The following is a 12,735-nucleotide window of genomic DNA, read 5'->3' as shown; positions in this document are numbered from 1 at the left end:
TACTTGCTGAAGAATTTTATCCAGTATGTTTTAAATGGGGGTCTTAAATAGAATATCTGAGAAATAACAGCAAAGCTTAACATGGCTCTCTACATATACTCTCTACTGATACTCTACATGAGTATCAGTGGGGACCAAAAACAGAGTGAAAGAAAAGACTTCAAAATGAAATCACCTATTAAAACAAGAGACAACCGCAGAAAAATTAGTTAAACCACACAAAATCCCCCAAAAAAGTTTAGGGAGTCCATGGAGGAAGCTAGAGAAAGAGGTTGAGAGGAACAAGACAGAAGTCGGGATGAGGATGGGTGGGGAGGTGTTACAAGTCCATTTTTCAAATAAAAAAAGTTCTGGATTTATTACAAGCAGATAAATTTGGAGGTTTAATAAGAGAAGAGGATTTGTGAAAGAGATGCTAGCAATGCTTTTAAGAGTCGGCGGAACCCAACAGAAGCAGTATTGAGTGGCTGAGAAAGGACAACTGGACTATTTCTGATCTAGTTTACAGCTTACTCAGAATCCTGATGTCCTTACATAATTCCCCCCATCACACTTAACTTCAGCTAGGTTAGATTTCACCCTGCCATCATCCTCTGTCGGATGTGACACACTCCCTTATTTCCCAACACTTTTTACACAGAAGTTGAGTATGAACAGGCACAAAACCACCAAGTCTAAAAGAAAGCAGGCAGTAAAGTTTGCAGTTACCAATAAGTGTGAAATAGAGGTATTTATATCTGGGCTAACCTGAACTTAGGATGACAACAGAATATCTGTGTGGGATCATCAGATCAGCAAGACTGGACATGGAAAGTAGGATATGATTGGAAGAAGTGCAGAGGGAAACCTCAGACCAAGTATCACCAGGGGCTAATGCACTGAAGAGGAAAGGCCCTCCACATTTTTTCATGTCATCTTGAATTTTAAGGGAAAAAACCCAAATCCAAAAAACCCCAACTTTCTGCAACTTCAGGATTCATTGCGATACACATCATGGGAGAAAACAAACAATCATAAAACCCCGTAATGATTCCCCCATACCAACATAATTTTCATCCTAAATTGAGGCAGAATATAGACTCTGCATTATGTCTGCAGCAAATTAAGCATGCCAGGCACATCCCAATGCAAACAAAGTTTTTTTTCTTGAGGACATTAAAACAGGTTTGGGATATAATCTAGAGTAAGATTTCATTAAGATTCCAGAACAACAAAAACATACTCCAAACACATAGCACGTCTTTCATTTTCCAACATCTCTTCATAGTTTCAAGCCTCCATCCACCTGTTCCACTAAATACCACAAAGACACTTAACAGGGCACTAAGATGGTAAGAGTAAGGACACTGCCACCAGAAAGCTCTGCTATCTGAAGCAGACAGAAGGAAGCCACCAACTGAAGAAGGGGAACTAAAACCACAAACTTTTAGGATAAAGAACCTATACTTTTCTAAGCTTGCGCAGTATCGATTACACCAAGAAAACTGAGCCACTTTGCCATTCTTCTGTATTTGAGCATTCTAAAGGACTTTCAGTGAATTTGAAAATAGAATCATTTTTTAAAAACCCAGAAGATAATGAACAGAAAATCTACTCGGTATAAACACTTCTGAAATAAAAGTCCCAAATAGCTCATTCTCACCACTGAAGCCCCACATATCCGAGCAGCCTGTGTTTCACAGTTCACTAATGCTTACCATGACATTTTAAGGGATTCGACATAAGAAGTCACTAATTCCATATTGCTCTCGGGTTTAATACACGCTATCGATTAACAATTAGTTTTGAAGAGGCATTCTGCCAGATGAGCGAGACAGGACGACTATCAACTCCTTATGGCTTGGAAAAAAGTCAGTCTCCTAGAGTGTAAGAGCGCAAGAGTTGCGAGCATCCCTCCGTGCGAGCCGTGCATCCTTTCCCCCAGTCACCCCGACTGACCCCCGGGACCCCCGGCAACTCTCCAGCATTTAGCAAGGGAAGAAATAAAAAAAGACATAGGGAAGAAAATCAGAACAAACACAAGAGGATCGAGACACTTGGCTTCACCTTCCCGTCCTCTTAGCACAACATCCATTGAGGCAGAAGGAACCACCCCGGGTGCTCAAACAAGAGCCGCATTCACGGGCGCGGGCTGAGCGGCGGGCGGGAGCACACTCGGGCGGCACCAACCCCCAGCTCCTGCAGGACTCGGAGGGAAAGAGAAGGCAACGCAGACACATTGGAAGGCTCTATCATTAAGTAGTTAGGAACGATTAAGAGGTTTCCCTGCGCTCCCGCTCGAGGGACAGTTTTTCGGCACCGGGCTTTGTGAACGCACAGACACGGTCGGGCTGTGCCGGGTCCCGGCTGGTTCCTCAGCGCGGGGCTTTCCGCTCCAGGGCGCCCGGCAGCACCAGCACCAGCACCAGCACCTGCTACTCCTGCCGCTGCCGCTGCCACCCCCGGCCCCAGCCCCGGCCCCCGCCCCGGCGGCGCCGCTGTACCTGCAGGATCCTGTCCAGCCCCTCCTGGCCCAGGCACGGGAACTGCTTGAGCAGCTCCGTCTTCTGCCGCTTATAGTTGTCGGTAGCCGAGCGCCAGTGGGGCTCCTCCAGCACCTCGAAGATCGCCGCCCCGATGGACAGGTAGAAGATGATGGCCGAGGTCAGCAAGGGGCCCCTGTCCACCATGGTGCCGCCGTAGGCAAGGAGGGCGGGCGGGCGGAGCGCGGCGGGGGGAGCGAGCCGGGCCGGGTGCCCCGCGCTGCGGCCGTGGGTGCCCAAAGCCGTCCAGTCCGTCCCCTGACACCTCTGCCTGCCCCGGCCGGCCGCCCTGCCTCCTCTCCCGGCTTCTGCCGCGTTCCCTTAGAGTCTTCCACACTCCCCTTCCACACTCCCCTCCCACTCTCTCCTCCTCCCTCCTCCGCACCGTTCCACTCCCCCCGGGCTGTCTCCTTCCCCCAGTTTTCTCCCCTCCCTCCAGAGCAGCGATTTGAATCTGGTGCTCTCCCGCTTCCTCTCTTGCCCCCCCGCCCGCGCATGCGGTGCTGCCGCCGGGGCGAGGCCGGCGGGGCGCGCCGGGACCCGGCCCGCGGCCCGGCCAGGCACGGGCCGTCCCCGCGGGGCCGTGGGGTCCGACCCCGGGATCTGGCCCTGGGGTCCGGCCGTCACTGTTGCCCACCCCCGAGGGGCCGCCGGGGGGAAGGGGAGCGGGGCCGCGACCTCCGCTCTTCCCGCCCTGCGTGCCGGGAGCCGGTGTGGGGCCGGGGGGGCAGCCCGGCCCCGGCCTCTTCCCCCGGAGCGCGGCTGGTCCCTGCGCCCGCACCGTCCGTGCGTTCCTCTCCGTGTTTCCCCCAGAGTCAGGGTAAGAAGGGGTAACGTAGCTCAAGTTTTATTTTGCTTGTTCCCTCATGCCGGCAGGTTCAGCGGAATTCCTCGTTTTCGACGCCGGGAGGCTGTGAATCGCGGTCTGTGGCATTCTGGGTGCGTGGAAGCAGAATGGTGGGGAGGTGAGCAGGAGCTCTGAGAGGAAAAGGAGGTGTCCGTCCACAGATTTCACCCCTTTCCTGAGACGTCCACACGTGGGCATTACAGATCATCAGGAGCAGAAATTGCAGCTCCATTTCTTTCATGCCTTTGGTACCTTCAATAAATATCGCTATGTCCGCTGTCTTTGTGTTTGGGAGGGAGGGGGAGACATCGGGTAGTGATTTTCCGTGAGATGCTGAAAGCATCTTTCGGGCTGAAGCTCTCTTGAAGCTCTCTTGAAGCTCACCCTGTTTGTGAAGCCTTCTTCAGGAGCCGCTTACAGCCACACACAAGCCCTCGCCCGTCCGTGTTCGAATTGGGCTGGAAATGGGATTAAACGGCTCACGGAGAGATACAGTGATGTATTACGAACAAAGCAAAGTGCTTCTGGTGTGGACACGGTTCATCTTGCAAACATTATATTTGTGGGGGTAACAAAAACTAGCCCTTCCTCCTCTGGCCCCCACAACAGAAGTAAACACTCAGGAGTAGTTCATATCAACTGCATCAATACAAAGAGATTTGAGATGTATAGGTACTCAGAGTACACAAACTAAAAGGCTAAGATAAGCCTATGAAGACATAGTTGAAATGGGAAGAAGGAGAATGGAGGAGAATGGGAAAGACAAAGGAGGGAGGTAGAAAATAGGCAAGAGAGTATGAGAAAACAAAAAGAGCTCATAGAAGGCAGAGGAACATACACTGGTTAGAAGGTACATGGAGATGTCTAAAACTGAATCATGATCAGTGGATGCTCGTGTGAGATTGTCCCCAGGAAATCACACGGTCCTTAAGAAGTCCTTCCTACTAATGTATCTAGTGCTCAATAAAAATACATCTGTAAGAGGCTCCTAGCAGCCTAAAAGCAGGACAAAATTCAGAAGCACATGAAGTGATCGGTCTTTGCATGGGATTTCCCAGTAACTTAAAGGAAACATTAAAAAAATACTTTCAAACTGTTAAAAAAAATTATATACACGAGAAAATAGCAAGAAAAAAGCATCACCATAAACATTTTTAAAATGTTATGAAGAAACTGTGCTGATCTTTTTTATTAAGGTAAAAATGGGGGATGCTTCATGAAGTTGAAAGGCTGTAATTTCCTTTTAATTAAAAGGAAAAGAAGAATTTCATGATGCACAATTACCACATGAAAATTATTCCTAGGTGTTATCACTTGGCCCAAGATCTTTGCAAAACTTGAAAAGCCATTGGCCACGTAAATTATAATGTGAGCATCTGTCGTTATCTCGCTGATTTAAAAGTAAAGTTCAAAATTGTATGTAAGTACTTATGGCAAGTGACTGAAAGTGTTGAAGAATTTTCAGTAGGCAAATTATGATATAATTTTCCTTTTGGTGCTCTTGCACCTTCTTCTGAGTCACCTGCAAGTGGTTAGGTTATTCTGACAGCAGCAGCAGTAGCCTGACACATTACAGCAATGCTGCACTTGTGTGTTCCTGACCCTGAACATCTGCACTTCGTAACTGGAAGGTATTTGATTAAGTTTTGAAACTGTATTCTTCTCCATCTGTCTTTAAGTCTCTAAAGACCCATTTATACATTGAAACAGTATCTTAAAGGCACAAGGAATGACATGAATGACCCTGAACCCACTGCAGTTACAGAGCAGAGACAAGAGAGAAAACACTTTCAGGCGTTTTTCAGAAAGTTTGTTGGTGATTTTGATTCATTCAGTATTTCTACTTTCCACTCTAAACTCCCAATCACTGTTTGCATAATTACTAGTCTCGGTAACTGAGTCAGTCGGTATTTAAAAACAAACAGACCTGTACATCACATACCATTTTTCCCTGTGTTGAAATGCTATTGCACTTATTAGACTGTCTCCTTGTGTTTCTCTGGGTTTAAAAGAGGTGAGCCTGGTAAGGAGCAACATCCAGAACAGTTTATTCCCCAAGGAACCATAACCAGCTACTCCTGCAGGTAGAGATGAGTATCGACAAACTTCAGTCACTTAGATATTTCACTCTGATTCTATTGTCTTTTGCAGAACAAATTACAAGGCATACTTTTATACTGCCGGCCAAGTAGTGTGGCAAGAAGGAATGTTTTGTGTAGCTGGCCTCTCTTTGCACCTCCTGATCTAAAATGCTTCTCCTGACCTCAGAAGAGATCCCATATCCTTTTATTCATGGCCCTTTTTTCCTCTTTGTTTCCCTTGGATTAAACAGTACCCCTATTGTCAACCCACAGCACCTGCCACATAGGCCCCACAGCTTTTCATGCTAGCTAAGTTAATCAAAAGGCTGGGGTTATTCACTCACAGGCTTTTAAATCTCATTAAAAATCAAGGGAGAAACAGCAGAAAGCACTGTGGTGAGCAATACCACAAGTATCAATCATTTGTATTATTTGCATAGGACATTATTTCAGGCTGTCCAGTCCAAAAGGAAATCTCTTTCATCCAAGCTGTATGCCTAAGACACATTTGCTGTACAGATGTTTTCTAGGACAGCCTGGAATGAATGAATAAATGTCAGAAAATGTTTTAAATGGAGCAAGTAAAAGACAATATTTGAGCAAAAGAAACCTGTCATGTAGTGGCAAAGACTGCATGTTATACTGAGTATGAGCTATGGGCCTCTCTTCAAGTCTCTGCCATTTTCACTTAGAAGTCTGTTTTTGTCTGGTTGATGACTGTTCTAAATGCCTGTCAATTCTGCCTCTTTCATTTTGTTTTAACTGTTGAAATTTAGACACCTCCAACGTTGCCTTCAGGTGTTGCACATCCAGCCATGTATCGTTTAACTGAGTTGAGGGGTGCACTGTCGTGACTTTCGTGAGCTGTTTTGCTGCTTTGATGCGGTCCAGTGCACAGAGAGGAAGGATGGTCTGCAGATGATGCAGAATTTTATATGAGGCATTTGTGGAAAGTTCAAAAATTCTCCATGGGATTGTTCATACCTTTTGGCTTAAGTATTTACAAAAGCACGTTTTATGCTCTGAATATACAGTAACACATAGTAAATCATAATAAAAATAATAAAAACCTTTACCAAAACAACCTGCATACCACTGCAACAGACTTCTTCACCCGTGGACAGATAATGAGTGAACAAACACCACATGACAGATATTAGTCATGCTGCTTAATGAATAACTGGTGATGAGTACAATACCTGTGTGGAATGGCTGTAATATGTTCAAGGAAAAATACGCATTTGGATCATCTGTTTTTCACTGAGGTGCCTGCAGTGCTCGAGAGAAATGTCTTCATCAGGAAGAAGCCTAAGTATTTCAACAGTTTTCCTGCGTCTGTTTCCTTGACTGCCTTGTTCCTCAGCCATCCATAGTAGTCATTGGATGATGAAACATTTTTCCTTCAAAATATTTTAAAAAGAAGTACTCTGGCCTTCTCTTTCTGTTCCACCATGACCTCACTGGTAGTGCCAGAAGCTTTATGGCAGTCCTTCATGCTGACATTCATGTCAGTGATCTAAGCATTTCAGAATACAGCTCTACAAAAAAAGACCGACTCGTACAATGTCAGTCCTGGACTGGCTTTTACACGATACCCGGAGGACATTACTCTTCTAGATAATATGCTCAAGGATAGCTGAGCACCATGGTAACAGAGTCAGTGAACATGCAACAATCTGTTATTTTGTTAGATAAAACATCACTGTCAAGTCTTATTTTTGGGTCATTAAGAAGGAATTAAATTTTATTTGTGTATAGTAATATGGATGAATGTTTGCACATCGTCCTGAGACTTGTTTCCCAAACCAGTTTAATTTAACTTTTATCAATCTTGTGTCATGCAGTGCATGCAGTGCATACCTTCCCTGGTGTTACTGCCTGAATGTGGCAGTGCTGGATTACAGGGGGGAATTCAAGGAGCTGTTAGCCTCCCCCATCTCCCAGCTGGGTTGCACAGCTGTGTGTCTGTGTGCCAGGTTGTGCAATGAGAGGCCTCGTATGTGACTGGGCAGCTCCCAAATCCAAACTGGGCTCCCTTCCATGCACGGTGTGTAGCACTCACGTTTTGTTAGTCAACATGCTGGAAGAGCTGTTCCCACCTAACTCTTCCCTTTATAGAAAAAAAAAATCAGCATATTAATTTTGGCAGCAGGAAAGAAGAGGGCGGGCTGATGGCTTTTTTTTTTTTTCCTCTTGGGTGGATAGAGCCTCGTGGATAACAAATGAAGACAGCTATACACCAAAAAAACATTGAAAAGGATCATATTTTTATCATCTTGTTCTCCTGTTCCAAACCCTGCAGCAACAGTTTATGAGGTTAGATTGGGTCTTATCTAGGGAAAGAAAAGATTGAGTAAGTAAGTGAGAGAGTTGGCTACATGCAGTTAAAGGAGTATGGATTTTCAAGATTTTTGTTTCCTATGCACAGGAGTTGCTTTTGTGCTTGGTGTCCTGGGATGAAAGAAGGGTCCTGGCTCATGCTGTCTCTATGTGTGTGCCTCTGCCTTATGTGTTTAAAGGAGTTTTGGAAGAAGATGAGTTCCTGGCATAGTCAACCACCACAGCCCCTTAGCCTGTCACATGGTTCTTTGTGATCCCTCCTCCGTCAGGTGTGGTATTGGGAAAGAATACAGCAAAGGCTGAGCAATAACACCCACAGCTGTCTTGCAAGTGAAGGGCTTGCAAAGCTGTTAGTGGCTTTTAACTTATATATTGTACTTTCTCAGGAGAGACGTTAAGAGAGTTAGGAGGAACTTGGATTTCAATGTTACCGCCTTCCAGTGGTGCCTCCCACATGACAAAACTCAGTGTAAAAGTAGCAAGCAAATCCAGGTGACTCGCAGATATTACTCTTGGGAGGTAACTTGGCACAAAAGTGACTGGGTTGAGCACCAGAAAAAAGTCCACCTGGTCTGGTGTGTCGGTCAACAGCAGGACTGTTGTCATTGCTTTAAGCACAGAAGCTGTCTGCAAGTCCAGGTCTCATGGTGAGCACCATGGTCTTGGCTCTCAGTGGCTTTGTAGGGATGTGTGCGAGCATGGTCACAGTCAATTGCAAGATAACCCATGAGTGAGGTGGAAAAGCAAGTCAGATGCTACATAGTTTCCTCCTGTTGTGTAGCACCTCAGTAGTACTCTGTTCATCATTCTGCCTCGCAAGTGGAACAGAGTCTAGGGAAGGTGAAGAAGCAGTGAATGAAAGGAAGCAGACTCAACTTGCCCATGTTGCTGTTCTCCTTTGGGAGCTCTTTGGTAACTCAGGTCAGACTCACAATGGTGCCAGCAATGAGGTGTGCGGGAGGCCTGGCAGGAAGCAGAGTTGAGGGAAGGCACAGGATATAAGAATAGACAACTCCTAACTATACCTGTGCATCTGCAAAAATCTCTGAAGCAGCTGGTGGAGAGAGAGAGAATATGGGGGAGGGAACATTGACCCCATCAAGATAAAGGGCTGTGATGCTCTCTAAGGGCATCCAAACAGAGGTGAACATCCCAAGCCTTTATGTTCATTCAAAAGGACATCTGAGGCTGAACATCCCCAGGGAATACTGCATTGCCAACGTGGTTACAGAAACTAATGGTTAGCAGCCTGTTAGAGGTTTCACAACTCATTTCCTTTGAATATTAGTTATTTCTTTTTGCAAAAGCGAGGCAAAAAAGGGGGGAGGAGGAGGAGGAAATAAAAACTAAATGGTTTAGTTAATTTATTTTATAAGATCAAGTCAATAAGCAGATGGGTGAACTCTGCAGATGGCATTGCTTCAGTCAAGACAGAAAATTCAACACTTTCCCTGCATGTGTTTTTTGCAAGATTTCTTTGGAACAAGGAAGTGTATGCAAGTAATGGGACCAATCTGCAAATTTTCATTCAGCTCAGCAGCCACGAACTCTCACTGACTGTGGGTACTTGCAAAAATGAAGTTACAGGGAAGCCTGGCTCTTAGGTCTGCTTCATATTCTACCCTTGCTTCACTACTCCCTACTCTCATCTCCAATCTTTTGCAATTCAGTGACAATCTGAGTTAATAAAGGTGTGTCTGTGATCCTATAGAGCAATTTGCATCATCATCTTTTCTGATGAAATTTTCACAGGGGAAGGAGGAGCAGCAGCATTTTGTCCAAGTAAAGGTTGCCCTGGCAATATACCAAGAAGCCTGAAGCCCTTCATTTTCCTAAGAGAGATTTGATTACTGCAGCCCATATCTGAGTGCAGAAATGTGTCCTGCAGAAACTACACTCCCCCACCCCTTCACTCCCCCTTTTCCAAGATAAGTCTAAAAGTAGTCTAGATCTTACAGTCTTGCATTACTGCCACTGTGTCACAAGCACATGGAGAAGCTTGGGCTGCCTTGCTGAAATTACTGTACTAGGTATACAGAAGATCACAGATCTGCCTCTGCCCTACCAAAAACATAATTTTTCATAGCTGGGTTGAAGAAACTGTGCTGCCTTCACTAGACAAAAGTGGCCAGGACTTGCCAGTTGACATTAACTGTGTTGTATGTTTCTTCAATGTGTGTCTATTATAAACAAATACAACTTCCATTTTGACTAGAGGAACTGATAATCAAGAAATAAGTAATGTCTAAGCCAGATAAATAAATGAGCTGTTGGAGAAGTCTTTCTTCTGCTGTGCTGCCTAGTGCAAATACAGCAGCCTTGCTTAATAAAGGAGACCTCATTTAGTGCTGGGCTTGTCTCAACACTAGTCTTTTACAAGCACTTTGGACAAGATCATTAATCCTGCATGTATCAACTGAAGATATGCCTCCCAAATTTCCTTCTAATGCTGAGAAAAGCCCTAGTTACACAATTATACCTTAGCTAACAAATATCTATTCTCAGCAGTGGGAAGTGAGCTATTCTGCAGCTATCAGAGTGTACAAATGCCTTGTATGACATTTAGAGAGATTAAATTCCTTTTCCTCTCTTTATACCTGGACTGCTTGTAGGGCATGCTGCTTAGAAGATGTGGGAAGATTTCAATTGGAATATCTATTATCATGATAACGTCTGAAAATCTGACAGCTGTTAACAGAGCAGTGTGGTAAGGACATTGCTGGGGTTCATAGGTGAAGAAGAGAGTGGATTTGGATGTCAGTCATTAGGACAGGACAGTGGGAGAAGCTGCTGTGGTGCCTCACTGGCAAAACACGCTGAGGAGGTTGCTACTGCCATAAGCTGGACATTGGAACAAAGGGTGGGATGGAGCCTACAGGAAGCATTGTGCATGCTGGCTGACATGGGAGGCCTTTGCTGGCCATATTGTGGGCAACCGGGCCACCCTGGTATTCCAGCAGCACATACTCCAGCTATCATTTTTATTTTCCAGAAACAAGTTGGCTTTCCTGTCTGGGGTGACTAAACTAAAATGGTTTTTCTCCATTGAACCTTGATGCAAGCTCATCTGTTTTTGAACAGAGATTGCAAGTTTTAACATCCAATTCAAATCTGAACCTTTCCTTATGGTCCCCACTGTGCAGAATTCCTCTGAGTCTGGAAGTTTTCCATATTATAAGTCTAATATAGTTTACATTGATCGTGGTTTGGACATAAAGCTTGAATTTGGTCCTATGTGGATAGAAGGATTGAATATCTTCTAACGGTGGTGCAGAGAGAGAAAGAAAGGAAAAATAAAAAGGCCTTGAATAATATATAAGATAATATAAAAGATGGGATCTAGCACTGCTAAGGAGGCAGATCAAATAACCTCATGGTCTTTTCATATGTAACTTTTTCAGTTTAGCATAGACTTTTCAGGGTAGCTGAGTACCCACTTCAGGAGCAGGGAGCAGGGGTAGGGAAGAGCTCACAGCAACATCTTGACAGCTTGCCAATGCACACACAAGCAATACGCACCTTTCGGTTAGTCCCTGCAGTGAATTATGTTTTCAGTTGTACCTTACAGACTGAATAGCAAATAACTTTAGACTCTAACACTGTCCAATCTGTTCCCCCCATACGCACTCCTTCCAAAGAATACACTGTACTGTGCAGTAATGAGTGCGTTCAAATAACAATGGAAAGAATGACTCTGATATTCTCCTGAACTAATTTCAAAGCTGCATATCCAGTTCTCTCCCTTTTTTGGTCAGTCTCTTTACACCATTTATGCCTGCTTTTAAACAGACTGGATAGGCGAAGAGATTCCAGCACACCTGATCCAACTTTTTAACCCAGCTCACAGAAAGGCAGATAGTACAGTAATTTCATGATTAGAAGCCGCACCTGATTATAAGCTGCAGCTCTGGGTGTTGGCAACGTTTAGGTCTTTGCCCGTATATAAACCACACCGGATTATAAACTGCACTTTCATTTGCAGCGAGGATCCACGTGCAACTTTCACAAAGTCACCAATTAATAACAGAATCGCATGATCACGGGGTTTACTGGCTCAGCCCCACTCAGGGCGGCTGCCAGGGAGCAGCCCTGGCCCCAGCCCTGCTCGCTGCTGCCACCAGAAAGTGGGAGAGCGGCGTCCCCGGTCGCTGCCACCGGGAAGTGGGGGTGCAGTGTGCTGGGCCGCTGCCACCGCCGCATTTCCGGGGGCCAGGCAGCACTGCCACTGTGCCGCTGCCCAGGGCTGGGTGGGCTCCGGCTCGGCTCAGGGCTGCTGTGGGCTCCCACTTCTGGGTTGGGAAATTTCCAAAATTTGTTCATATATTGGCTGCTCCTGAGTGTAAGCTGCACTTCCAGATTAGGAGCAAAATTTTTGTCAAAATGGTGCAGCTTGTAATCATGAAATTACTGTACATAACCATGAAGTTAGAAAGTCAGTAGAACTTGCCCTGCTCCCACTACATTTTTATTTTTTGAAACTTAAATGCAAATTCCGTGTTGGTAAGGTAGGTAAAACTGATTGTGGGAGGTTACACATGAACTGGAATACATGGCACAAAAGGTCATATCTTTCTGTATTGCCTCACATATGGGAGGCAATATGTCAGAACTCACAAATCCTCTTTTAAGCACCTGTAAAAAACCACTGAAACCAACATGGGCCATCTGTGACATGCAAAGCCCTCAGCTGAAACAGTCACATTCACGAAGCTGAGCTATGAAGTGCTCTATAACAGAAAGTCCTCCAAATTCTAAAGATTTATTCCTCTTCTGGGGGCAGTTTTAGGCACATTACTTATTCCCATTGAGCTCTGGCGGTTTCTCATACCCTGGTTCTTCTCACAATATCTTCTCTATGGCTAGTCCTGCAACCAGTTTGTTTTCTAGCTGGATAAGCTGCCTCTGCTATAGTATCAACATTTGCTATAGTATCAACAGGGAAGAC

The 12,735-nt window shown here is 45.3% G+C and overlaps 1 protein-coding gene and 1 long non-coding RNA gene across 2 annotated transcripts in view; one reads left to right on the top strand and one right to left on the bottom strand.

Annotated features, from left to right (window-relative positions):
- The window catches only part of KCNK5 (potassium two pore domain channel subfamily K member 5), a 35,094-nt gene extending 32,231 nt beyond the window's left edge, over positions 1-2,863 (bottom strand). Inside the window, exon 1 of the mRNA XM_033056013.2 lies at positions 2,484-2,863. Within this exon, the coding sequence (XP_032911904.1) occupies positions 2,484-2,669 (186 nt within the window). The 5' untranslated portion in view covers positions 2,670-2,863. The remainder of the gene's footprint in view (positions 1-2,483) is intronic.
- LOC116994358 lies at positions 2,562-3,650 on the top strand. Its single transcript, XR_004417465.1, has 2 exons — positions 2,562-2,643; positions 3,399-3,650. It is a non-coding gene; the product is annotated as an uncharacterized LOC116994358 (long non-coding RNA).
- The last annotated feature ends 9,085 nt before the right edge of the window (positions 3,651-12,735 follow it).

Source organism: Catharus ustulatus, chromosome 3, assembly GCF_009819885.2.
Source record: "Catharus ustulatus isolate bCatUst1 chromosome 3, bCatUst1.pri.v2, whole genome shotgun sequence".
NCBI classification, from domain to species: Eukaryota; Metazoa; Chordata; class Aves; order Passeriformes; family Turdidae; genus Catharus; species Catharus ustulatus.
Note: the sequence above shows the minus strand (reverse complement) of the source record. Positions and strands in the feature narration are given on the sequence as shown.